General features: G+C 44.1%; 2 protein-coding genes and 1 long non-coding RNA gene across 4 annotated transcripts in view; 1 reads left to right on the forward strand and 2 right to left on the reverse strand.

Moving 5' to 3' along the window:
* Positions 1-4,654, forward strand: part of LOC310702348 (beta-soluble NSF attachment protein) — a 29,629-nt gene extending 24,975 nt beyond the window's left edge. Inside the window, exons 11-12 of one of the 2 annotated variants that reach the window (XM_083493829.1) lie at positions 558-665; positions 1,244-4,654. In XM_083493829.1, the coding sequence (XP_083349955.1) occupies positions 558-662 (105 nt within the window). In that variant the 3' untranslated portion in view covers positions 663-665; positions 1,244-4,654. Of the gene's footprint in view, positions 1-557 lie in introns of both variants that reach the window. The other variant, XM_083493828.1, reaches the window with a different exon arrangement.
* Positions 1-26,143, reverse strand: part of LOC310702359 — a 76,171-nt gene that overhangs the window by 9,318 nt on the left and 40,710 nt on the right. The gene's annotated exons all lie outside the window — the stretch shown is intronic.
* LOC310702327 (GDNF-inducible zinc finger protein 1-like) lies at positions 3,294-25,250 on the reverse strand. The gene is made up of 6 exons (XM_083493770.1): positions 25,132-25,250; positions 17,876-19,254; positions 15,507-15,601; positions 14,979-15,146; positions 11,105-11,262; positions 3,294-8,702 (listed from the first exon to the last, which is right to left on the reverse strand). The coding sequence occupies exons 1-6, from the start codon at positions 25,147-25,149 to the stop codon at positions 8,352-8,354; spliced, it is 2,169 nt and encodes a 722-aa protein (XP_083349896.1). The 5' UTR covers positions 25,150-25,250; the 3' UTR covers positions 3,294-8,351.

Genomic DNA, 26,143 nt, shown 5'->3' on the forward strand with positions numbered 1-26,143 from the left:
CCTCTCCTGGGCTGGGGAGGCTGTGCGTGGCTAAGCAAGCGCTTGTCCGGGCTGGAGGGGGAAGCCCCGGCTGCTCTGCTGGCACCCTGGGTTTCCCCCGCCAGCCCCAAAGAGCAGCTCAGGAACGTGCCGCACTCCGGCAGTTTAGCTCCAGGGACCACACATTCACTCCGTAAGATGCACAGACATTTCCCCTTAGTTTTTAAGAGGAAAAAAGGATCTTATGGAGCGAAAAATACGGTAATTGAAAACAATATGTGCGCTTTGTCTTTGTAAAGTGGTACCTTGGAAATCGAATGGAATCCGTTCCGGAATCCGTTCGACTTCCAAAACGTTTGGAAAGCAAGGCGAGGCTTCCGATTGGCTGCAGGAAGCTCCTGCAGCCAATCGGAAGCCGCGTCGGACGTTCGGGTTCCAAAGAACATTTGCAAACTGGTACACTCACTTCTGGGTTTGCGGCATTTGGGAGCCAAAACGTTTGACCTGCAAGGCGTTCGGGATCCAAGGTACAACTGTACTCGCTTTTCTAACCGGTTATGTTACCCTCTTCCAATTAGGTTAAGGAGTTTGATTCAATATCTCGCTTGGATCAGTGGCTGACGACCATGTTGCTTCGCATTAAGAAATCCATTCAGGAAGACACTGACGGGGACCTCAAGTGAATTGTCAGTACAATTTGTGGCACGTGTCATGTCTGCTGAAGTATATACTGTGTTGTGGCCAAGGACCACTATGGGATACTTGGATCTATGCTTCTAGCTTAACTGACTGGTGTCTTGTTTAGTACCCTGTTGTGGCTCGTTCGGTGTAACTATGGACATGAACTATATATATTTTCAAGCCCTCGTGTTTTTGTTTTCCTTCTAAATGCGGCCTGATCTATGCATATTTACTTGCAAGTAAGACCCTCTGAGATCAGCATTCCCCGCATCACTGTCCATAGGATTGCTGCCTTACAGTGCAAGGCATCATTACTTAGAAGGAAGCCCCCTGTGTTCAATTGGACTTTCTCTCTCGACTTATTCATTGTGTCTTATAAATCCAGTCTGTTGACATGAAATGCTAGCCAACCTGAAATTTAGGCACACTTACTGTGAGTCTCCCTCCAAGAGTATGGTTATTTTTGGACAAATGAGTTCATCAACTAAAATTTATTTGGGCCCTTCAGAGATTTCTTTTGCATTAATAGACACATATTATATCAAATTGTGTTGTTTTCAGTGTGATTTCCATTCCTGCTTAGGAAATGTGGCCGAGTCACAAACGCTGAGATGACAAAATCTGTGATCCCTGCCTATTGCAATCCTATTCCTGTTGAGTCAAGTCCCATCGGCTTCAGTGGGGTTTACTGCTTTGTAAGTATATGCAGGGATCCAAAGTGTATCTATATTAAGCCTCCTCTGGCTCAAAAACAAGCAAGAGTATGAACCATCTGGAATGCAAATTTGACCTTAGCCGAAATGATTACACAACTTGCAGGGGGAACGTCTGTCTATCTGGACGACATGAATGAATCGGAAGGGTTTCTTCTAAATGTTAGTTACATAATTTGCGACTACTGACAGTGGTTCAATTCTCGAAGCGTTTGCCCTGCTCTTTCCTTGCTTCTTCCTGCTTGACCAATTATGATCAGCAGCGCTGATGCAATCCACGCGCATCAGTAGTCTGAAAAGATCTGAACGTACGCAGTGATAGTGATACAGTTCTGGCTTTCACACAAACCTATGTGTGTTGGAGGTGCCCTGTGGAAGTTTCAGTCAGGGTAGTTGTGGGGTCCAGAAACATAAACACTATGAGTCACTTCAAAAGGGGGGGGAGGGGGGTGAATACTACCATTTTTTAAAGTGACTAACAAGCAGATTTCCCCCCCTCCCTTTCTGTGGCGACATTTTCTTTTCCAAACTGGGAGCTTCTACACCAGGCATAGGCAAACTCGGTCCGCAAGATGTTTTGGGACTACAACTCACATCATCCCTAGCTAACAGGACCAGTGGTCAGGGATGATGGGAGTTGTAGTCCCAAAACATCTGGAGGGCCGAGTTTGCCTATGCCTGTTCTACACCTTTGATCCATGAGAGTGTATATATTGTTTATGACACACCGGTAGTCATAAGCCAGCTGTATTTTAGACTGCTCTTTCAGGAGTGTGTGCATGTGTGTGTGTGTGTGAAATTGTGAGTTCTGGTGCGTTTTCAGTCGTGCTGGTGGAAAGCCTGTGGTTTTTTCTATATGCCGTGTGCATATGTGTGTCTCTGGGCGTGTGCTTTGTAGCATGTAGAACTACCAGAATAAAAAAATCAAGGTTGAAAAATGCTGTCAGCCTTTCCATAGAGAAGAGCCAGTGTGCTTTTCCAGAGCTGCTCTACAGGTGCAGCTGAATAAAGGGAATGGCATGATTGAATGGGCTTACGGTTGCAGGTAGGGGTGGGGTTTCCCACTGTATAAATTCTCTGCAAGCAAAGTGTGCTAGCCAAACAGCCTGGGTTAGAATCTTCCTGCCTGCTGGGCTAGGGTTAAAAATAAATAAAATAAATGGCACCCCCTATCGCCTGCAGTGCAGAGGGATGCAGTCTACTCTTCTTGTCTCATTCTGCCCAAATCTGAACCCAGCTTGCTGTATATTTTGCAAAGTGTGTATGTGTATATAGCCTTAGTAATTTGCTACTGGCCTACTTTAGCAGTTCAGCTATCAGTTGACCTGTTCAAAAGAGTTCATTGCCACTGATTTTCCCATTAACTGCTACCCTCCTGCCGGGTTGGTTCCAGGCTAGGTTCGTAGAACTTCCTTCCCATTGAAGGACTCAATTGAATAAAGACTTGACTTTTTACCTGGATTTCAGGGAGACTTTAGCGCAACCAGCCTGGTCTGGATCCAACCCGCTGTGTCTTTCTGCTGGGAAACGGCCGCAAGCTTTTGCCAGATGGCCTTTTGTGGAATGCAGGCGTGAATCAGCGGTTGCAGGGGGTCAGTGCCGAGTAGCTGATGGCGAGAGGAGAGAGAGGCTCCTATCTAGGTGGGGAATGAACAAGTGTTTTTTGCAAAGGCTATGCATGGTTGTGCAAATACTATATCCATGGTCTGGCTATGGTAGGAGTGGAGGACCTGTGGCCCTGCCAGTGCTGTTGAACTCCAGCTATCCGTCATCTCTGATCATTGGCTGTGTACCAACATCTGGAAGAATCACATTTCCCATTCCTAGTCTTGAGGTATGTGATGTAGCAACCTGTTGAAGCTCAGCTAGGGTTGCCATATAAATCTGGACACAAAAGTTTTTGAGCTTTTTTTGGGGGGGGGGCAAAGTTGTTGAGATTTGGGCTGGCGAGCGGTGGAGGCAGAGTTGCTGAGCTTTTGCCCGCAAAATCCCCAAAAATATTTTTATCTTTTTTGGGGGGCGGGGAGGGGAACGCCCAAAAAACAATACTTGGGATATGGAACGCGGAGACGCCATTTTCAACAGACGAATATCAGCTATGTCCAGGAAATTCCAGGTGTATGGCAGCCCTGAGTTAAGGTTTGGAGTGAATCAGTGCCCAGCTGGGGTTCCCTCCTCACAGAAAGACCAGCTGTAAATGTAATAAAATATATATGTAGATTTCTATTTTTCTTTCTCAGACAGACCTAATTGTTCTTTAAATTGTGGCACACCCTTTTTTAATCATGTCTCCGAAAACCACACTTTTCCGCCGCTACAGGCTTCTGTGTGCAGGCACTGAACCATCATTTGTCTGTGTTGTGTTACTTGTTCAAATGTGCTTCTTCCGGTCCTTGTAAGAGGTTACGGTATTACCGCAAGACACACAAACCCCACACTAGTCTTGTTGTTGTCTGTGGAGCTTACTTTAAGTAAATGGCTCTCGTTCTGTGTGGGTAATATGCACACAAAAGCAAGTTCCTCTGACTATTTGGTGCAGATCAAAACACTGCCACACGAGGAACCTTCTTGTCCCTGTCCCCATCCACACCCCATGGCTTCCCACGCTGCCTGTGCATTTAGTCAACAATCACATGGTTGGTGTAGTCAATTTTGTAGTGTCAGTCACTGGTTGGGGGGCCAGTGGAGAGGGTTGCAGCTCCAACCCCTTCTCCCCAGACTGTGACTGATGCTAAGCCCATCAATTGTCTGCCTGATGGTGTGCAGATAATTGACTCTTGGCACCAGCCCAGATTTCCAGGCTCGTGGTTTTCAGCTGCAGCTTCCTCTGTCTAGCTCAAGAAATGTTTCAAACGAAATTCCCCTCTGTTGCTTTAATCCTCACAGACTACCCGCGATGGTAAGGAGCTATTTCCGATTTCCCTGTATGTAAACATAGACCAACGGCCATCGTATGTTCATACGTAGTATTGTGGTTTAGGAATCTATGAAACTATAGTGAATGTGTAACAGAAGATTCATTCATCGCTGATGTTGTAGAGGCGCTGTAGGGCTGCTTTGTTTTGTAACAAGATGCGGAGAAATGACAAAGCTTTGTCTTGTCTTTGCACTTGACTCAACAGCTGGAAAATACTACCATAATGGCTGCAGCCACCAGGGGTCTGGGTTTGGTCCTTAACTGACAGGGGCTGTGGCTGGATATGAGGCTTTCGGCTTTTTGCGTTGCTATTTTATCATGAGAATTGTCATTAAAGAGTGTGTTGCCCACTGTAACAACAAAATGTGTGTGTTTTTATTCAGCCCCAACACCTGCCCAGTGAGTTTTCACCAAGGGCTACAGAACAAAAAAGATTTATGTCCTTTATATCAGGGTTGGTAAACCTGTACCCGCCTCCATTTACATTATAGAAGTTAGCTTTGGCCATCTGAAGTGTGATGTTTGTGACAGACTTATAGTAAAAAGTAAGGTAAAGGACCCCTGGACGGTTAAGTGCAGTCAAAGGTGACTATGGGGTTGCGGCGCTCATCTTGCTTTCAGTACAAGGGGGCCAGCGTTTGTCCACAGCTTCCGGGTCACGAGGCCAGCATGATTAAACTGGTGCAATGGGACACCGTGACAGAAGCCAGAGAGCATGGAAACACCGTTTACCTTCCTCCCGCAGTGGTACCGATTTATCTACTTGCACTGGTGTGCTTTCAGACTGCTAGGTTGGCAGGAGCTGGGACAGAGCAACGGGAGCTCATCCCATCGCGATGCTTGAATGGGCAAGACCTTGTAGAACTGGTACAGATGTTTAGGATTACTCTTCAACCTTTACAAACTTTTCCAGTTGATGACACACTTTTTGGACATGCATCATTTCATGACACAGTAATTCAGTTTTACTAGCAAACTGGAGGTTAAACTAGGCCCTTACCAGCCCTGGGAGGAGCTTGAGGAGTGTTTGTGCAACACACCTACACATGCAGCCAACACACTAACGTGTCGCGACACACAGTTTGGAAAGCTCTGCAGTTTAGCTAATCCATATTGATGTTTCATCCTGGTTTTGCACACCTATATATGCTGCGTTATGTATTTATGTATCTTAATGGGGCTGAAATAAATCAGTTAAATACGAACCTTATTCTGCACACACATTACTGTGATCCAGAGGAGTGAGCAGAGATATCATGATAGAACTCTGCAGTCTTCAAGTAAAGTGTGTTTTCTCTCCCCAAAAGAGTCACAACAAAGACAGTACTATTTGAAAAAAATCTTTTAATGGGGTTTACCAGTTCATACAAGTGAACCCACTTTCACATCTCTGGAGAGTAAAAATAAAAATCCCAACCTATATTTACTAACATAAGGATTTAAATATTTACTACAAATTCTTTTGTAATTGGTCGTTAAAATTCTAACGTCAAAATGGAGCACATGGATTAGAAAATAAATATTTAAATATAAGCTCTTCCAGTCTTTCTAAAACAGACCCCTTTTAGTGAATTAAAATAAACAAGGAGTAAATGGTAAAAAAAACTCCTACTAAGGGGTTTTACAAACAAAACAAAACTGATACATAGTTGGACTGATCTTTTATTGCATTGCCTTTCAACAAGTAAAATATGAAAGCAGGATCTTAAGTTACCTGTTTGTGATACCTGTACCAAAGTTAGCCTGGATGTTTTCCCCCTCCGAGTGATTTTGAACAAAAACCATTCATTTTTTAAATGAAAAAAGCTTTAGAAAAGGCCAAGCGTGAACCCAGAGTATAACTTTGCTAAAACATACAGCAACATGAAAAGGATCAGATCTTCTATAGGAGTAAATCAGCCTTGAAGAATAAGTGACCCAAAGCACTTTACACTGACAAACTGAGTCCATCATTACCTTGAGAAAATAATTTGCTGTTACATACTTGGATTACTTTTCTGAAACAAGTCTCTTCCTTTGGAAATAACAGTACTTTGTCACTACTAGTATTGTGAATGGGTGCAGGGCCAATTCTACAGGTAAGCCAGAGCAGGGAAGACCATGACTTAAAAGGATCTGTTAAGCTCAGGCTTAATTTACCATTGCAATCATTCTTGAAAAGGAAAAATGCATCAAAATGAATCCATAAAGAGAGTGAAATCACAGCAGTTTGAAAGAAGTAGTTAACATACTCAGTTGTGTTTTATAAAACCATGTCCGGTTATAACACTGTCTAAGCTAAAACACACTGAACTTGATTTTATCTCAGGACACAGAGAGTGGTTGAAAAACTGATCCCATTAGCCAGTGCTTTAACGGGCTGGGTGACATATTCAATAAATTACAATTACTCCTAACAGTTGCACAGCAAGTTCTGCTGGAATCCAGTGGAATGTCGGAACTTAAATAAGTTTTGGATTTGGCACTTCATTTTTCCTGAATTTAAAAGTAGGAAGGCACAGTATTGATGTGTTTTTAGCAAAAACAAATTGATTCTTCACTTCCTTCAACCCTATGATAAGGAAATCAACATTTTAAAAGAAACATGCATTTCTTAAAATTTTGGCAGTTGCTTCGCTTCGACTTCCAACTATGTCTGCTAAAAGTGTACTCTCTTTTCATGCAACACATTTTGCAAAGCCTTTAGAAGCTGAACTTGGAAATCTCAATGAGCTTTTAAACGGCTGCTAGCCATTACTCTGAATGCCAGTTCAGGTTATAATTTTAATTTTCCAGTACATTCTGTAGCCTTTGGGACAAACATTATAGCAAGTACAAAAACCAGAAGCGTACTCACCCAGATAATGAAACCGTTGCCGGAAACCTGAACAAAGAATATTTTACCAGCTGTAGCACAAAGAGGAAGAGGACTGGGGAGCCACAACAGGTGATTTGCAGCCCCGCATTCTTTACTTTGGAGCAATTTGTTTTAGAAGTATGCTGCCAATAAATTTATAAAGTGGCAGAACTCCTTGTCTCGTGGCCAGCACACAACCTCCATATGTGGGGCACTGGGATCACAAGAGGCTGGGGAAAATACTAAGGTCCTCTGGGCAAAGAAGAGAAATTTAGAAATGCAACACTTTGTGAAGACCCTATCTGTACAGGGAATGTATGGAAATGAGGGTATTTCTATAACTGAAGCTGAAGATACACGTGTGGCTTTGGGTGTGTGTGCATATGACAGAATAGACTGGTGAGACCATTAAAAGACAGTGAGTTTGTAGGTGGGACTGAGGAGACAGGAAGGAGTACAGAGAAAAGATTCACCAAGTGCCAGGTACTTAGGAGGAAGGTTGGACCATGGAGTAACTTTAAAAAGCTTGTGAAATCCCTCCACAAATTCTGAACAAAATCCAGCAACGCTACTCTGAAATCCACTTCCAAGTTGTGTAGAACAATCTATCTGATGTACGGATTTAGCATATGAACTGAAGTGGCGCTCCAGCACTTTTACCAACCTGGTTTTCCAAACATCTCCCAAAATAACTTATCCAAGAGCTTGAAAGAACAGGGTCAGGCATGCCCCAATGTTTAAAAACACAGCACCAGCAATTTATTAAAACTGCATTTCCTATTGGGCCCAGAGAGATTGTGCTACACGATCTCATGTTCGTTTCCATACAATGTAAAATCAGTGTCGATTAAGAGATTTTAAACACCACCAGCACAGAACGAGTCTCCTTTCAGAGGGAAAACAATCTCTCCAAAGAAACCATTCTGCTGAAGGAAAGGAGAAATCTGGATTAAAACTTCGCTTTTTTGCACTGACTCTGTAATCTGAAATCTACTTCAAAATTACAGAGACGGCATACGAAAGAGAGAATAATTTTCTCTTTAACAAATGGGATGAGACAGAATCCTTCAGTTGAAAGACAACTCGAGACGTAATGGTTTTGAGAGAATCCAGGATATTAAGATCATAGTAACCCTTTCTTCTTCTTTACATGGATCATGGATACTGCGTACTACAGTATTTCAGAGATTATCCCCAGCTGGAGTTTCCTTCTTTGTAGCAAGTGCTATTCTATAGTCACCAAGGTGTAAAGTGGAGGCTGAAATGAGTCAGTCTGGGTGTGCAACACTGTGAGATCATGCAAAGTTGTAGCTACGGCGGTTTCCGGAGACCCTGCAGCGCCCTTTGATTTGCAGTCCGTCACTGCGGACGTTCCATTTTCATGCAGCGCAGTCATGTTTCCTTGGATAGCCGTCAGTCCCTGATAGTGCCCGTTTTCAGAGAACGACAGCAGCTTCTCGGATATTTTGGAACGAGCCACGTTATAGTCTGCCTCTGTTTTATGATCCTCATCATTCTTAGACGCTCCTTCAACAACCACAAGGAAAGACTTCCAAGGTGTGTTTTTATCATGAATCTGGGGGGGGGGGGGGACCACAAACATGAAAAATTCACCACTGGCACACATTACAGTCTACAGCAACTTCAATTTGCTCTGAATACTGATTCTTCTTCCTCTTATTTATTTAATTTCAATACCGCCCTATACCCAAAGGTCTCAGGGCGGTTCACATAAAATATAAAATACATAAAATCAAAACAACAATAACCCGATAACCCTCCCCCCCCCCAAAAAGCCAGCATTTTAAAAAAGGTATAAGAATCATGGGTAGGCAAACTAAGGCCCAGGGGCCGGATCCAGCCCAATCACCTTCTAAATCTGGCCCATGGACAGTCCGGGAATCAGTGTGTTTTTAGATGAGTTGAATGTGTGCTTTTATATAAAATGCATCTCTGCATTATTTGTGGGGCCTGCCTGGTGTTTTTACAGGAGTAGAATGTGTCCTTTTATTTAAAATGCATCTCTGGGTTATTTATGGGGCCTAGGATTTAGTTCATATTTTTTTCCCAAAATACAGTGGTGCCTCGCAAGACGAAAAGAATCCGTTCTGTGATTCTCTTCGTCTAGCGGTTTTTTCGTCTTGCGAAGCAAGCCCATTGAAGGATTAGCGGATTAGCGGCTTTTAGCAGCTTATCTGCTGATCGGATCAGCTGATAAGCGGTTTAGCGGCTTAGAAAAAGGGGGGGAGGCAAAAAAACCCAGCAGGAACTCGCAAGACATTGTCGTCTTGCGAAGCAAGCCCATAGGAAATTCGTTTTGCGAAGCACCTCCAAAACGGAAAACCCTTTCGTCTAGCGAGTTTTCCGTCTTGCGAGGCATTCGTCTTGCGGGGCACCACTGTATAGTCCGCCACCCCACAAGGTCTGAAGGACAGTGGACTGGCCCCCTGCTGAAAAAGTTTGCTGACCCTTGATGTAGATCAAGTTCGGCAAAGGCCTGGTTAAAACATTTTTGTCTGGCGCCTAAAGATGTATAGTGAAGGCACCAGGCAAACCTCCCTGAGGAGAGCATTCCACAGACGGGGAGCCACTGCAGAGAAGGCCCCGTTCTCGTGTTGCTACCCTCCAAACCCCTCGAGGAGGAGGCACATGAAGGAGGGCCTCAGAAGATGATCTCAGGGTCCAGGTAGATTCATATGGAAAGAGGCAGTCCTTGAGGTATTGCGATCCTGAGCCGCTTCTCAAACTGCTGTCTAAGGCTTCAGAGCCCACACTGCCCAGGACTCAGGCAGGGAAGAAGCCACCTCTGCGCCTCCAATGAAGTTGAGAGGCATTTCAGACTTATTTTATTTTTGTTTATTTTATCTAAAACTGCACATGCTATTTCTTGGCCTGCTATAGCATTAGAGGACTCTTGCAAGTTCATATTCAGCAATGAGGGAAAACCCAGCTAAATGGGCGCGGTACAAATAAATTATTACAATTATAAATTATTATTATTACTAGCTCCAACAACCTAAACCTGTTTCTCTTATAAACAATGGCTGGGAGCAATTAAAATGTAGGCAGAATAGAGGATGTAGCCCTTGCAAGTTATGAAGTTGTGAGGGAATTTTTTAAAAAAACCACAAGTACAAGAAGAGTTTATAATAAGATCAAAAATGCAAGACCAAACCTGCATTTTCTCATTATATATTAGTAACTTGTTTTCACTGTTTAATAAAGGCAAGGAACAGCGTTTGGGCTTTCTGGCTGCACAAATTAGAGTGTACAACTGAGGCCCTAATAGGAATCACTTCCCAGCCGCTTGAGTACCATGGAAAAACTGACACGCAGCCACAGGCATGTTCAGGTATTTGCTTGAATGTGTCAATGCTGAAACTCTGCAAGGGCACAGAGGTCTAAACTGCCAAGGCATTCATGAAATCTGATTTGGTAGCCATCTCCAACACCCCATACTCAATAATTCAGTTCTTAAATGCAGGAAAATGGGAACGGTCCTAGCTTAGGATTAGCCAAAGAATTTTTCTGCTCACTCCCTATGAATAAAACAGCCAGCCACCTAAGGCTCTAATTCAGGCTTCCTCAACCTCAACCCTCCAGATGTTTTGAGACTACAATTCCCATCATCCCTGACCACTAGTCCTGCTAGCTAGGGATCATGGGAGTTGTAGGCCTGGAGGGCCAAGTTTGAGGACACCTGCCCCAATTCAATGCTCCAACTTCAGGTGGAGCCATGCTATGTGGGGTTTACACAATGTTTTCCATCTCTGCCAGTAACTACCACATTTACATTGGGGATAGAGAACCTCTGGCCTTCTAGGTGCTGTGGGACTCAAATCATTCACCAGCTGCAGCCAGCGTGACCCAACAGCCTGGGATGATGGGAGTTGTAGTCAGCAACATCTGGAGGGCTAAACCCGCCGCACCCTTAAGTTACATGGCTTGTTAGGAAACAGAAAATCAAAATTTCCTTACAGAGGTGTGCCGCCGAAGAGTAGATTTGTCGGTAAATGTCCGGCCACAAGCATTGCACATAAACGGTTTCTCCCCTGTGTGAATCCGATGGTGGCGTTGCAGGGCATTGAGCTGGGTGAACTGTTTGCCGCACTGATCACAACAGTAGGGACGCTCACCTATAAGCAGAGCACATGGTTACTATTGCTATTTGACTGCATGCAAAAGGGCTGCTCTTGCAGACTTTGACAGCAACCAAGTGAAGGAAGAGGGACGCAGGTGGCAGTGGGTTAAACCACAGAGCCTAGGACTTGCCAATCAGAAGGTCGTGGTTCGAATCCCCGCGACGGGGTGAGCTCCCGTTGCTCGGTCCCTGCTCCTGCCAACCTAGCAGTTCGAAAGCACGTCAAAGTGCAAGTAGATAAATAGGTATCGCTCCGGCAGGAAGGTAAACGGCGCTTCCGTGTGCTGCTCTGGTTTGCCAGAAGTGGCTTAGTCATGCTGGCCGCATGACCTGGAAGCTGTACGCCGGCTCCCTCGGCCAGTAAAACGAGATGAGCACTGCAACCCCAGAGTCGGCCACAACTGGACCTATTGGTCAGAGGTCCCTTTAACTTTACCTTTAAGTGAAGGAAGAAACCACTAAGGAATACCTGCAAGATCTTCACCTTTGTAAGGTAAAGGTAAATGTACCCCTGACCATTAGGTCCAGTCGTGGACAACTCTGGGGTTGCAGCACTCATCTCGCTTTACTGGCCGAGGGAGCCAGTGTACAGCTTCTGGGTCATATGGCCAGCATGACTAAGCCGCTTCTGGCGAACCAGAGCAGCGCACGGAAACGCTGTTTACCTTCCCACTGGAGCGGCACCTATTTATCTACTTGCACTTTGATGTGCTTTCAAACTGCTAATTTGGCAAGAGCTGGGACCGAGCAACAGGAGCTCACCCCATCGCGGGGATTCAAACTGCCGACCTTCCGATTGGCAAGCCCTAGACCACAGTGCCACCTGCGTCCCTTTGTAGCTGCACCAAATACAACTTAAGATCAGCCAGAATACAATGACCTCAAGAGTACAAGTCAGAACTTCTGATGATAGGAATGTGTCATGAACTTCAATTGTGTATTCCCAACTTAACACTGAACTGAGCTGAACATGGGATAAAATGTTTTCATGCTTTTGTATTAATAAAAGCCTGGAATCAATTATACTTTGTTTTTTAAATCTATCTACTGGTACACCAAACAGACAGTTATTCTGTCCTCCAGCAGAATTTACTGTCAGATACGTTTGTAAAATGAACGGCATTATTATACTTTATTTGTGAAGTACCTGTGGGAACTAAGTATTGTTCAAAACACATAGGACGACAAGCCTTACTGAGCAGGAATACAATCTAATTTAAACTAAAAATAATGCTAGAAATTTAGAGGTCAAGAATGATTAAGCATAGGCCTGCTAAAATAAATTAGTATGCTGTGCTTTTAAAAAAGGAGAATGAACTACACAAACATTAGCTAGTAGAGAGTTCCATAGTTAAGGAGCAATAAAGAAAAAAAAGCACAACATAGAATAGAATAGAATAGAATAGAATAGAATAGAATAGAATAGAATAGAATAGAATAGAATAGAGAAAGACACAGGGTTTAACAACCAACAGGGGACAAAATGGAAAAATCAGAGATGAAAAATAAACAGGAGGTAGAGAAGGAATACATTTGAAAGTAGGTAAAAGAAATCATAAAGAGGAAAATGTAGCAAGTGAAGAGAAAACAAAAGCAGAGAAATATTAATATTAACCTGGAAGGAAAAGAAAGAGGGAGATGGAATATGAAAACAAACAAGAGGCTTAAGCTAAGAATAGGAAAGACCAACTAAAAAGTCATTATGATGGTAGACGCAAATAGCTCAAGGAAAGAATTATTTTCACCAGAGCTGAAAGCACTAACTGGAAAGAAATCTTTAATTACTAATCGTGATCCTAACTGCATTAGCAACATGCAGAATAACGTCCAATCCTCTCTTATTCCTATTGTAAAGATGAAGACCTGACATAGAGGGTTTCAGTGTGGCCTCAGGAACTCCCAGACTTGGGATTTTAAATTATAGGTCAAAGGCCAACAGACAACTCACTGGTGCAGGCAGGTTTCCCCAGGTATAAACAACCGTCCTCAAAAACATGAAATGAATTCGAGTCTGCAAGGCACTTTGCAGGCTGAAGCTGGTTTATGTAGGATCTGAACAATGTCGTTAGATACCAGTTTCTAACTGGACGCTGACACGGAAGCCTTGCTTAGGAAAGGCCCAAGAATAACACGACATGGGCATGGCTAAAGCAGAAAGTTTCCTACAGGCTGGCGACCTGGCAAACAGAAACTTGGATGTCCTTACTCTGATCAGAGAAGGCCAGGGAAGAGGATAATCGGAAAGCACAATGATGTAATCGGAAGCATTTCTGAACCGCTTAATATTTTAAAAAGTGGTACACAAAAGTACAATATCCTAAAGAGAGAGAGACTGTTTCACTGTCTTTATGTCTGTATTTTGAAAAACAGTACTGTTGTACCTTGGTCCCCAAACGTTGCAGAACCGGAGGTGAACGTTCCGGTTTTCGAACGTTCTTTGGAACCCGAATGTCCGACGCGGCTTCCGATTGGCTGCAGGAGCTTCCTGCAGCCAACCGGAAGCTGCGCCTGGGTTTCCAAATGTTTCGGAAGTCCAACAGACTTCCGGAACCAATTCCGTTCGACTTCCGAGGTACCACTGTAATTCCGTAATAACAGGTTCCAATATTTTATAGGTTAGGAAAAGCCTGGGGAAAAGATATGTCTTTAGAAGACACCTGGAACAACTGCTGCATGATCTATCACATATGGCAGAGGGATGGGCTTTCAAGAGTGCAGGGACAATGGTGGAAAATGCTCACTTTCAGGTCACCCCCACCCCCGGTAATATACTTGAAGGTGCTGTTCCAAAGAGTAAAATTTCCTCAGGAAAGAATTGGGTGGGGAAGTCAAAGCTAAACACGGCAAACCAACTGGAGGAAACAGAGTTTAGTGACAAGATTACTAAAGGTGAGGAGAGTTAGCAACGTCTCCTTAGTGATGAAACACATGACCAAAAAACAAATCTGAGTGCAAGAGAATGACTGAGCCAGGGGGTGTATTTCAGCAGAGATCTGTTATAATCCTTTCTCGAATCAGCTTTTGCCATATGTTTTATAAAACAGAATCACCAGCGAAACTAAACGTTTGTACAGTGGTACCTCAGGTTACATACGCTTCAGGTTACAGACTCCGCTAACCCAGAAATAGTGCTTCAGGTTAAGAACTTTGCTTCAGGATAAGAACAGAAATCGTGCTCTGGTGGCGCGGCAGCAGCAGAAGGCCCCATTAGCTAAAGTGGTGCTTCAGGTTGAGAACAGTTTCAGGTTAAGTACGGACCTCCGGAACGAATTAAGTACTTAACCCGAGGTACCACTGTATACAGTGAACTGGTAAGAGCCCCTCTTTTTAAAGTTAAAGGGACCCCTGACCATTAGGTCCAGTCGTGACAGACTTGGGTTGCGGCGCTCATCTTGCTTTATTGGCCGAGGGAGCCGGTGCACAGCTTCCAGGTTATGTGGCCAGCATGACTAAGCCACTTCTGGCGAACCAGAGCAGCGCACGGAAATGCCGTTTACCTTCCCGCTGGAGTGGTACCTATTTATCTACTTGCACTTTGACGTGCTTTCGAACTGCTAGGTTGGCAGGAGCAGGGATTTGAACCGCCGACCTTCTGATCGGCAAGTCCTAGGCTCTGTGGTTTAACCCATAGCGCCACCCGCGTTCACACCAAAATTTTGCAAGCAGGAGGCTCCCTGTCCCGCCCTCAGCTTGACCCTTTTGCCTTCCTACCTGTATGAACTTTTATGTGCTGATACAGCGAATTCCTCTGTGCAAATGTTCGGAAGCAAACTTCACATTTAAATGGCTTAGACCCTGTGTGGATTCGGTTGTGGTGTTTCAGATACTCCTTAGAGGCAAAGCTCTTCCCACACGTTTCACACATGAAAGGTCGTTCCCCTAGAGGACACAATAAAGGTGAAGAGGTTAGTTTAAGCCGCTAACAATAAGATTTGGAACAAGGCTAGGGATCTAGAGAGCCAAGATACACTTCAGCCAAACAGTGCATTGGCAGTTTTAACTCTCCCCTCGCTTCTTTTTAACAGCTACTGGTCCAGCAATAATTGTCTAAGGGGATACCTTGCACCAGTGTAGCATCACAGAATAAACCTGCAACACTTTGGAGCGAAGACAGAAACTGCTCACCTGTCCCAAATTACTTGCTCTTTGGGAACAATGTGGCCAAACTCTCAGATGTACAGGAAATCAGACACACTGAGTGAAAGAGTACAAAGCACAAAAAGAGCAATACTTTTATACCTGTGTGGCATCTTTTATGATAGATCAGCATGTGATTCTGCGTGAATTTTGCTCCACAATCGCCACAAACGAAAGGCTTTTCGCCAGTATGGATTCTGAAATGAGAAAATAATACAAATCAACACAACTACAGCACTTCATCATAGTCACTTGTTCTGCCTCTTTACTAAGCAGTAACTAGTGGTGGGCACTTTCTTTCTTGAGGATGTCTTTGCCTATCTATGGATGGGACTCTTTCTCTCTCCCCTGCCCCCCCCCCCGAAAGCCAAGTGCACAGCATATGCTAGTGTATGGGGCTCCCAGCTGAACAGAAGCAGTCTCCTGCATGTTTGCTGTCTTTTGGGCCCAGCCAGCAATAATGGTAAGGCAATGGAAAGTAAGGTAAAATAGAAGCAGAACCAAAAAATTAGATGCTTTAAATTAGACTAAAACAAAAAAGCTGTAATTTTCAGATACTATTTGTACTTATTTATACTAAAGAATGTATTTTTTTCTTGTTTTGTGTAAAGCTACCTACAATCTTAGATCAACAGGAACGACAACGTATTTCCAGTAAAACTGGATCCCCCGGGGCGGGGAGAGGGATCCAGAAGTGTTTCCCTGGATCACAAATATTTTGGCTTTCAAAACTGTGTGTGCAGAGGAGAGAGATGTTTTGCTTGTGGAAGCCTTAGAACAGTTACCTTTTGGATTTCATTCCCTCAACTTAAAACACTAACACATATAAAATTAATCACAAGCTTATGTCCTTACCTGCACACCCTGGGTTTTTTTCCTGCTAGGACCAAACACCGCTCTATAATTGTTGATATTCCTGGCTCCTCAAGGAGACAGCAAAATTTTTCAACATACCAAAAGATGGGCTAGAGATCACCCTCTACAAGCCCATACAGTTTTTACAAAACATACCACTAAAAATATTACTGTCGCATGATGCACGATAACAATGAAGGAACTTCACCCTACTAATCAAACATGAATTCCATCCCAAATATCTGAACTAAGAATTGAACCTGAAGTATCTAGGGGCCCTGCAAGCCCATAGTTTCTTTTCTGTGTTTTATAGAGACTCCCCACCCCACAGATACACACACACAAAAGATATTTTTCAGCAGGTTCTATCTAAAAAGAAAGATAAGTCATAGGGAAGGACTCAATTCCTCACTCTGCAGGTTTCAAAAGCTGTTTCACAGTGGGGAGAATTGAAAGCAGTAAGCCCATCTAGTGAACAATAATAGAGTCAAAGAATTCAAAGTTCTTGTCTAGCAAAGAAGTGCCACTTCTACTACCGGATATTTGAGACCGCAAAGGTCCCTGTGGCTCTTTTCTTGATGATGCTGGGCACTGAAAGTAGCCCTGAGAAAGCTTCAGGAGACCTTTGGCTTTCATCAAGAGAAAATATTTGCCCATGACATTCCCAGCTGAAGAGCACACATGGCGTTGAATTTTTCAAGGGGCAAACTGACCCAGCAACAGCGATGAAGTTTTGCTGTCAAGTGTATCGCAAAAAGTTTCAGAAGATGAGTGGGAGAAAGAGAGGTCCTGTCTGGAACCAAAGGATTATGCTACTGTTTGTGCTCAAGTAACACCTGAAACAATGACTGCAGAATTCAATTTCAATTCCCAGAACCTGCCACCTCCCATTGAATTTGAATGCTCTATATGTGGAGGTAGAAAGCATTCAAGTTACCATTATTACTCTCAAGGACTCATATCATGAACCACTGTAATGCGTTTTATCCAAATTAGCTGGCAAAGGTCAGACTGGATTGTTTGAAGTCTTTTTTGCCACTTGTTTTAACTACAATTCTGAGTATCGGTGTGATGAAATCAAGACTATCTTTCCCAGTTCTCCTCTAAAGGCTTCAATTTACTCCCAACTCTTTTAAAGGCAACTCAATAGGAGTCCGAGCCTGTGATTTGGTGCCATCTGCACGACAGTCTCAAACTTTTTCTTCGAAAGCAAAGAGCAAACACCACCAAACATTTCACGAGTACCGTATTTTTCGCTCTATAAGACGCACCAGACCACAAGATGCACCTAGTTTTTGGAGGAGGAAAACAAGAAAAAAAATATTCTGAATCTCAGAAGCCAGAACAGCAAGAGGGATCGCTGCGCAGTGAAAGCAGCAATCCCTCCTGCTGTTCTGGCTTCTGGGATAGCTGCGCAGCCTGCATTCGCTCCATACATTTCCCTTTACTTTTTAGGAGGGAAAAAGTGAGTCTTATAGAGCAAAAAATATGGTAAACTCTACTCATAAAACCCTGCTTTCTTATTTGACCACCGGCAAGCAGCCTTGGAGGAACGCTACCTTTTCCTTTCTTTGCCCAGAGATTTAACTAAGAAGGCCAGTTAAGTGTGTCCATACCTCATGTGTGTTTTAAGTGCCGAAGGCTGAGAAAACTTAGCCTCACACTCTGTGCACCCATAAGGCTTGTCGCCTGTATGTGTCCTTTCATGAAGCCGCAAGGCCGTTTTGGAGCTCAAACCCTTTCCACATTGTAGGCAGTGATGACGCTCCCCACCACCCTCATGAACCTGCAGAATGTGCCTCTTGACGTCCTTCTTCCTCTTGAACTTCTTACCACAGAGCTCGCAAGGGAAGTGGCGCTCGCTGCTGTGGACGTGGCGCTCGTGGCTTTTGAGGTTGCACCGGTTGGCAAAAGTCTGGCTGCAGGTTTCGCAACGGTAAATGACTTCGGCCGCGATCCCGTGGCTGTGCCTGATGTGCTTCAGAAAGCTCTTCTCGTACAGGAACTCTCTCTCGCAGGTGCTGCAGGTGAAGTTGCCGCCACGGTTCTTTTTATCGTCCTCCAGTTTAGTCAGGTTTTCCTCCAGGTCGTCGGCGCCATCGCACCCTTTGCTTTCAGATTTCACGACGCTCACCACTTGTCCTTTCTCCTCTTCTTCTTCATCTTTCTTCTCCTCCCCTTCCTTAGGGATGCCGTGGTCTTTGGAGAGCCGACTCTCCTCGGCCACAGCCTCCGCGTACTTTTGCTGCTCTCGAAGACGCCTCGTGTACTTTTTCTTGGGGATCTCCACAAACACCTTTCTGCCAGCCAGTCTTCCACTGGCTCTCCTGATCTTGGCGCAGGACGTCTTCAAGGCTTCTTTCTTCTTGTCTAACTTCTCCTTTAATTTAGCGGCGGGAGCCTCAAGGCCCTCGCCGTCCCTGGGTCTGCCGAGAGGAGAATCTGCAACACGCTCCGTGTTGTCCCCCGGCGTCTCAGCGACTGCCCTTGGCTCAAGCAAGCTGCCTGGCTGGGAACCGCTGTCCTCCGCCGCATCCTGCGACTCGGAAAAATTCTGCAACTCCAACAACACTGATTCCAGCATCTGCTTCTTGAGCTGAAAGCAGGTTTCCGACAAGTCCAAGCACTTTAGCTTCTCGGCCATTTCCAGCATGCGTTGAACCCGGTCTTCTTCTACCTCTACCCTGGCAGTATACACAAACTCCAGAAAAGATGCAAAGTCCGCTACCTGGACCTCGTTCAATAGTACATTTGTCCTTAGTCCGTCCATGCACTTTTCATTGAGAAACACCTCTTTAAAAAACTTGCTGGTTGCCGCCAGGACAGCTTTGTGAGCAACAAAGTCTGCCTTGACCCCTTGATATTCCACGCTGACAGTCACATCACAAAGGTGTCCTAGGAGACGCAGCTGTTGCATTTCATTTAGAAGGTTGATGGGTGAGGATTTGGATTCCAAGAGAACAGCATTACTGGGCATCTTCTTCCTTTCCGAAACCTATGAAGAACATAACCGCACGTTAATTGCCTGCCGGGAAAAGGATATCAAAGGTAATGGGAAATGAATACCCTAATTATCATTTAAATGACAAAATAATCCTGCTCTGTAAAAACTATAAAGCACATAGAACTCTCTCCATTACTGTAAGCTAGACTGTGTGGATCTAGCATTTTTCATTAATAGCAAGAGTTCAAAAATGTTGGCATTAGGCAGGTTTTTTATTTAGTTAGTTCTATTTTATTATACTACTTACTGTAATAAACATAAGCAGTTTACATAAAAACACGACGACCTTCAGTAATACAGTGGTACCTCGGGTTACATACGCTTCAGGTTACAGAAATCATGCAGCGACAGTGCAGCGGCAGCAGGAGGCCCCATTAGCTAAAGTGGTGCTTCAGGTTAAGAACAGTTTCAGGTTAAGAACAGACCTCCGGAATGAATTAAGTACTTAACCAGAGGTATCACTGTACAGTCAAACCTCGGTTCCCAAGCGCCTCTGTTATCGTACCTTCCGGCTCCCAAATGCTGAAAACCCGGAAGTAACTGCTCTGGTTTTTGAAAGATTTTTGGAAACCGAATGTCCGATGCCGCTTCTGTTTTGAGTTTCTCTATTGTATTGAGGCTTCTGCTTTCAGTTTTTGAACATTTCGGAAGTCAAATCGTCTTCCGAAATGGATTACATTTGACAACCAAGGTTTGACTGTATTTCTTAACTAGGCAGTATCTAGCAGGGTGGGGGAAGCTTTCTGCCTTTTCCAGCCAACCCTCCCCCATGTCCCTGCTAATGAAAAATAGTAGTATTTTAGCCTCTTAGATATTTGGAAGGAAAGATATTCAGTTTTTTCTGATCCTTTAGCAAGGGTCCATAAATTCTGATTTTACTTGTTAGCCACTGATTCCTCGCTTTGCAGAGTTCTGCGGCCAATGCAAAGAACCCGGGGAAGTAGAGGGCGGTATTACTCTTACGCCGGGTTTCCCTTCCCCTTCCTATTGCTCTCTAGTGCAGGTGCTTCATGCAAAAACCCAACATTAAGCAGAAGAGAAAACAGCACAGCCCTCCACTGAGAATTCACTCCAAAAGGAGGGTACCTTCTATCATATGTGGTGGACCTGTCCCAAGGTGAAAGACTTCTCAGAGAAGATTTATAATGAGTTGAAAAAAATGTTGAAATATACATTTGTTAAGAAACCAGAGGCCTTTCTTCTTGGAATAATAGGTTTGGAATTGCCCAAAAAAGATGTTAGACTGTTTTTGTATGCCACAACTGCAGCTCGAATTTTATTAGCCAAAAATGGGAAAACGCGGGGAACAGTGGAGGAATTTGCAGATGAAGATGATGGACTTTTCGGAGCTAGCCAACCTGACCGGAAGAATCCGTGACCAGGAGGAGGAGCAGGAAGAATGGAAAAAATTCAAAGACTATTTATCTAAATATGCTAAGATAAATTAAATAGAAACACTTGCCAAATAACAGATAGGCTAAGGATTTAAATATGTGAAATTTCAAAACAATATGTTTAAAGTTAAGATGAAAAGAGACAAAGATGTTAAGGAGTAAGTTAATTTTATGAGAAACTGTTTTGGAAAACTGTTACAATGATATATAATGGAATTCAGTCAAGGGAATTTGAGGAAGTCATTTAACTATGATATTAATATTGGACTAAGTTTAGTTAGGATTTGTGTTTGTTTGTTTGTTTAAAAATGTGGAAAATCAATAAAATCTTTGAAAAAAAGAGAGAATTCACTCCACTGCCTTCTCTGCAGTGGCATGCCAACCATGGAATACCCTCCCATGCGAAGGACACATAGAACCAATGCAATATTGGGTTTCAGCGCCAGGCAAAAACTTTTTTTCTATGCCACGGCATTTTAGATTATATTTTTAGATGGTTGACTAGCTTTATCCCCCTATTTTTGCCGCATTGTTACGTCTGTGTTATTCATTTCTGGATAAAGTACAATTTATACATTTTTAATATAAAGCAATTAATGTAGGGATTCCAGACTTGCTAATCAGTTAAAAATACATTACAATCTTCTTAGTCCACTGATGCATTTTATATTTACAAATCAAGAGCACTTACTTTGGATCTCTAAATAATTAACATATAACTAATCTCTGTTCGGCAATCTTGAAGGCACTCCTGCTTAAGAATGTAAATAAGCTCATCCTATACTCTTAGCAAGGATATCAGCAAGCAATACAGATGAGCCACATTTTAACTTCTGCTCCAATACAAGCACATCCAGTAGAATGAAAGAAGCATCAATATTATGTTTCGAAGCACAGTAAAAAGCTAAATAAAGGTACAATTTAGAGCATGCAATAACTGCATGTTGTTAGCTTTTAAGATGATTTTGTGTTTTTATTGGCTTGCTGTTAGTTGCCCTGAGCAATGTAAAGGCATTAGAAGGGATGGGTATAAATCTGCTAATAAATAATAATTAAAAAAAACCTTTCAGCTGAGCTTCTTATCTTTCGCTTTTAATTGACTTCATGCTTCTAGGCACCCCTTTTCAGCTGTCAGTTTTACATCGGTGTTATTGTGTCAACCACACACGCCAATTCCCTATTCAAAGAAATGACTAGGTCTTCAGTAAAGTAGCTGGTCATACCAGCAAAAGTTATCTGTAGGGTTGATATGACGCCAGCAGGATCCATCAGCTGTTGGGGGAAGAGCAGCTTAACAGGCTGGCTAACAAAGAATGAGTCACCAGTAACAAAGGAGACACCATTAATTCCCTCCCCCATCACCTCCTTCCTAACCATTGTAGAAATCATATCAATGTGTGGCCTGCTTTGCTTATTTGGCCAAAAACACTGTGGGACATTCATGACAGCCAAGAAGTCCTGAGATGCAGCAGTTAGGGAACTTCAGTGTTGGCTTAAGAAATAAAGCAAAGCATCTAGTAAATGCTACCTTGTACGCTGCCTTAGGAATCTACATAAATGATCAATCATGTATTTTTGTCTTTGACAATCTCAATGGCACTTTTTCCCCATCGCTGGATAGCGGTTCTGTTGGAATATCTAGTGCACCAAACTAAGAATCAAAGATTCATTCTATCTTTATTTTGTATCCTGTGGTGGGGCGATTGCTCAAGATACTTATGCCTCCTGTAATTTTGTCCAAAGCAGTCTGGCTGTTTCTTAAAGACAAAAAATGAAGATCACAGAGCCATGTTCACACCCTGAAGGGTATGTTCTTGAGACTGCACAAATGAAAGAATTGTGGCTATTAAAAGGAGGCAGAGTTGTCTCTAGATTAGTGGATCATGAGCTTATTTTTTCCATTGATCACTAGAAGGGGGGGTTCTCAGTTGACTGCTTAATAAACATTTTTTGTTCTATAAATCAAAGCACATCCCTAACTCAGCTTGTATTTTAATAACTGTAGTCTTGCCTTTCTAATGTGATGGATAAAGAAATATAAAACATATTCCTTCAGCTACTGGTACCATAGTCAAAGCTATTATTAAAAAAATCACAGGCCCTGGATCAGGGCCCTGTTTTAAAACCAGACCCTGGTCAAATGAGGGAGAAATCAGTGCAGAACCAAGTACAGCTATTCCCAGCTGTTCCACAACCTTTCCACAGACCAGCTGAATAGATCTTGTAGACCACCGGAAAACTGTTTCAGCACCTCTGCTCTAGGTAAGGCAGGCTGGAGCTGACACTGATAACTACTGAAGTTGAACATACAGTGGTGCCTCGCAAGACGAAAAGAATCCGTTCTGTGATTCTCTTCGTCTAGCGGTTTTTTCGTCTTGCGAAGCAAGCCCATTGACGGATTAGCGGATTAGCGCTATTAGCGGCTTATCTGCTGATCGGATCAGCTGATAAGCGGCTTAGCGGCTTAGAAAAAGGGGGGGAGGGGGAAAAACCAGCAGGAACTCGCAAGACATTGTCGTCTTGCGAAGCAAGCCCATACGTTTTGCGAAGCACCTCCAAAACGGAAAACTCTTTCGTCTAGCGAGTTTTCCGTCTTGCGAGGCATTCGTCTTGCGGGGCACCACTGTACTAGCAGTGACAAAATCTGCTTATGCACAGCACAAAATTCTAACTATATCTCTTCCCCCGGAGGCCAGCATTCGAATATCTTCCCCCGCATCCGATCCTGATAGCTTCCTATTCACTACAGGATTTTCCACCCTGGCTAATGTTAGAAATTAGCCAGACACCAAATGTGTTTTGCGACTGGCACGGGTCCAACTGCAACCACGTAGAGATCTCTAGATGCCAGTCTGGCGACTGACATCTCCATCTGGCTGGGCCCTCCAGCTTTCCTAAGCAGATAAGCAGAAGAGCTTATATGTTGCCTTTTCCTCCAAACAGTACATGGTTTGCCCTCCTCATGACCGAGTGGGGATTTGAACCCCGATCTCCCAGGTCCTAGTCTGACACTCAAACCACTACACCACACTGGCTTCCTAGAGTACTTCTGCTATGGGGCAGCCATATAAATTAAGTGGTAAATAAATATGGGGAAAGCAAAATGTCACTTAAGAGAAGGGTCTCAAATATTTTCCTTGAATTTGTTTTACTCTGGATTGTTTTATCTGACGTTTCAATGTGTTGCAAACAGCTTTGAGTTTTTTCTTTAAAACACAAAATGGTATAGAAATAAAATAATCATAACAAACTCCATCGGTGGTGGGGAAATGGCACGTAGACATACCATTGTGGCTACCGTCACCTAGGTTTGAAGTGCCGTTTGGTGATTAGCTTATATACCTGAGTTTCTGGGATGCAGGTGGCGCTGTGGGTTAAATCACAGAGCCTAGGACTTGCCCACCAGAAGGTCGGCGGTTCAAATCCCCGCGACAGGGTGAGCTCCCATTGCTCGGTCCCTGCTCCTGCCAACCTAGCAGTTCGAAAGCACGTCAAAGTGCACGTAGATAAATAGGTACCGCTCCAGCGGGAAAGTAAACAGCGTTTCCATGCGCTGCTCTGGCTCGCCAGAAGTGGCTTAGTCATGCTGGCCACATGTCCCGGAAGCTGTACGCCGGCTCCCTCGGCCAATAAAGCGAGATGAGCGCCGCAACCCCAGAGTCGTCCGCGACTGGACCTAACGGTCAGGGGTACCTTTATCTATGGATGTGGTCTGGGTCTCAGGTCACGTAGCAGATAGCAAGCTTCACGGGGAATTTGAACCCATGACTCTTTACCTTTACCTGAGTATCTAACAGTGTTCCTATGTGACGTACAAATAGCAAAATCGATTCCCTTAGCAATATCATGCTTCGTGGTCTTTCAATTCCTGTTTTTCCTATTTTCTTAGGGGTGCAATATAATTTTTTAAAATCTGTAACCTGCCCTGAGTTATGCCGGGGGTGGGAAGCCGGGGTATAATTAAATACATGATAACCATATAAGAAAGCTGCCTCTCAAGTTGATGGATTGATTTTTAACAAAAGCTACCCTGTCTTTCCCCCTGATCTTCAGACCCCCCCCCCCTTCCTTGTGCAACACCTTACCTGGCCAAACCACCATTACCCTCCCCCCCCCTTGGCTCACCTGGCCCCCACCCCCTCCCTTGCAACGCACCCTATAGCCACCCAGGGGTCGTGCCCCCAAACCCCACCCCCGGCCTTCCCACCCCCCATAGCCAAGCCCTGCCTTCAGACCCCTTTGAAGCATCCCACAGGGACGTGGTCGGTCGGTTGGGGGGGCAACACTTCCCTTCCTCCCCCCACCCCACCCCACAAGACACCCACAAACCCACCCTCGCTCCCCACGGGGCTGTGCTGCTGCTGCCCCCCAGGCACGACCCCCTTCCTTCTCCCCTAGGGACCACCCCTCCCCACGCCGGCAGGAGGCCGGGTTCAAAGTCTTTCTCCACCCCCCACCCCCCATAGGCACCGACCTGGCCGCTCAGCGCCATCTTCCACGGCGGGTCAGGGCGACGCCGAGAGGAGGCGGAGCGAGGGGGAACGCCAGGCGGGCAGGAAGGGAAGGGGAGGCGGACGCGGTTGCCGGGGGGAAGGCTTTGCGCGGGGCACCGCGGAGGGATGAGGCGGGGACACCGCTGGTTGGTGCTCGCTCAAAAAAAAAAAAAAAAAAGAGGACCTTTGGAGGCCGAGATGGGGCGGAAGGAGAAGGCGGGGGCAGGATTGGGGGAGGTTTGGGAAACGGAGGCAAAAGGAGAGATATTGGAGGGTGGGGGGGGTTTGAGATAATAATAATAATAATAATAATAATAATAATAATAATAATAATAATAATAATAAAATAATGCAGCAAAAACTGATAAATAAAATAATGATAATGCAGCTAAAACTGATATAATACAAAATAAAATAAATAAAAATAATAATAATCCAGTTAAAACCAATATAATAAAAATAATGATCCAGCTAAAACCAATAAACTATAATAATAATAATAATACAGCTAAAACCAATAGAATAGAATAGAATAGAATAGAATCCAGTTACAACCAACATAATATAATAAAAATAATAATGATTCAGCTAAAACCAATACAGTGGTACGCTTCAGGTTACATACGCTTCAGGTTACAGACTCTGCTAACCCAGAAATAGTACCTTGGGTTAAGAACTTTGCTTCAGGATGAGAACAGAAATTGCATGGTGGTGCAGCGGCAGTGAGAGGCCCCATTAGCTAAAGTGGTGCTTCAGGTTAAGAACAGTTTCAGGTTAAGAATGGACCTCCGGAATGAATTAAGTTCTTACCCAAGGCACCACTGTAAACTACAGTGGTACCTCAGGATGCGAACGGGATCCATTCCGGAGCCCCGTTCGCATCCTGAATAAAACGTAAGACGTGATTGCGTGGGTCGCATTTTGCTGCTTCTGCGCACGTGCGTGATGTCATTTTGAGCGTCTGCACATGCGCAAGCGGCAAAACCCAGAAGT

The sequence above is a fragment of the Podarcis liolepis genome (assembly GCF_965112155.1).
Source record: "Podarcis liolepis genome assembly, chromosome: 3".
In the NCBI taxonomy this organism is placed as follows: Eukaryota; Metazoa; Chordata; class Lepidosauria; order Squamata; family Lacertidae; genus Podarcis; species Podarcis liolepis.

Bases quoted from the DNA above. Each gene is read 5' to 3' on its own strand.
- LOC310702327 (XM_083493770.1), bottom strand. The intron at 15,147-15,506 runs GTATAAAAGTAT...TGTGTCCTCTAG, and splicing joins TCATAAAAGATGCCACACAG to GGGAACGACCTTTCATGTGT. The intron at 11,263-14,978 runs GTAGGAAGGCAA...CTCTGCTTATAG, and splicing joins GCACATAAAAGTTCATACAG to GTGAGCGTCCCTACTGTTGT.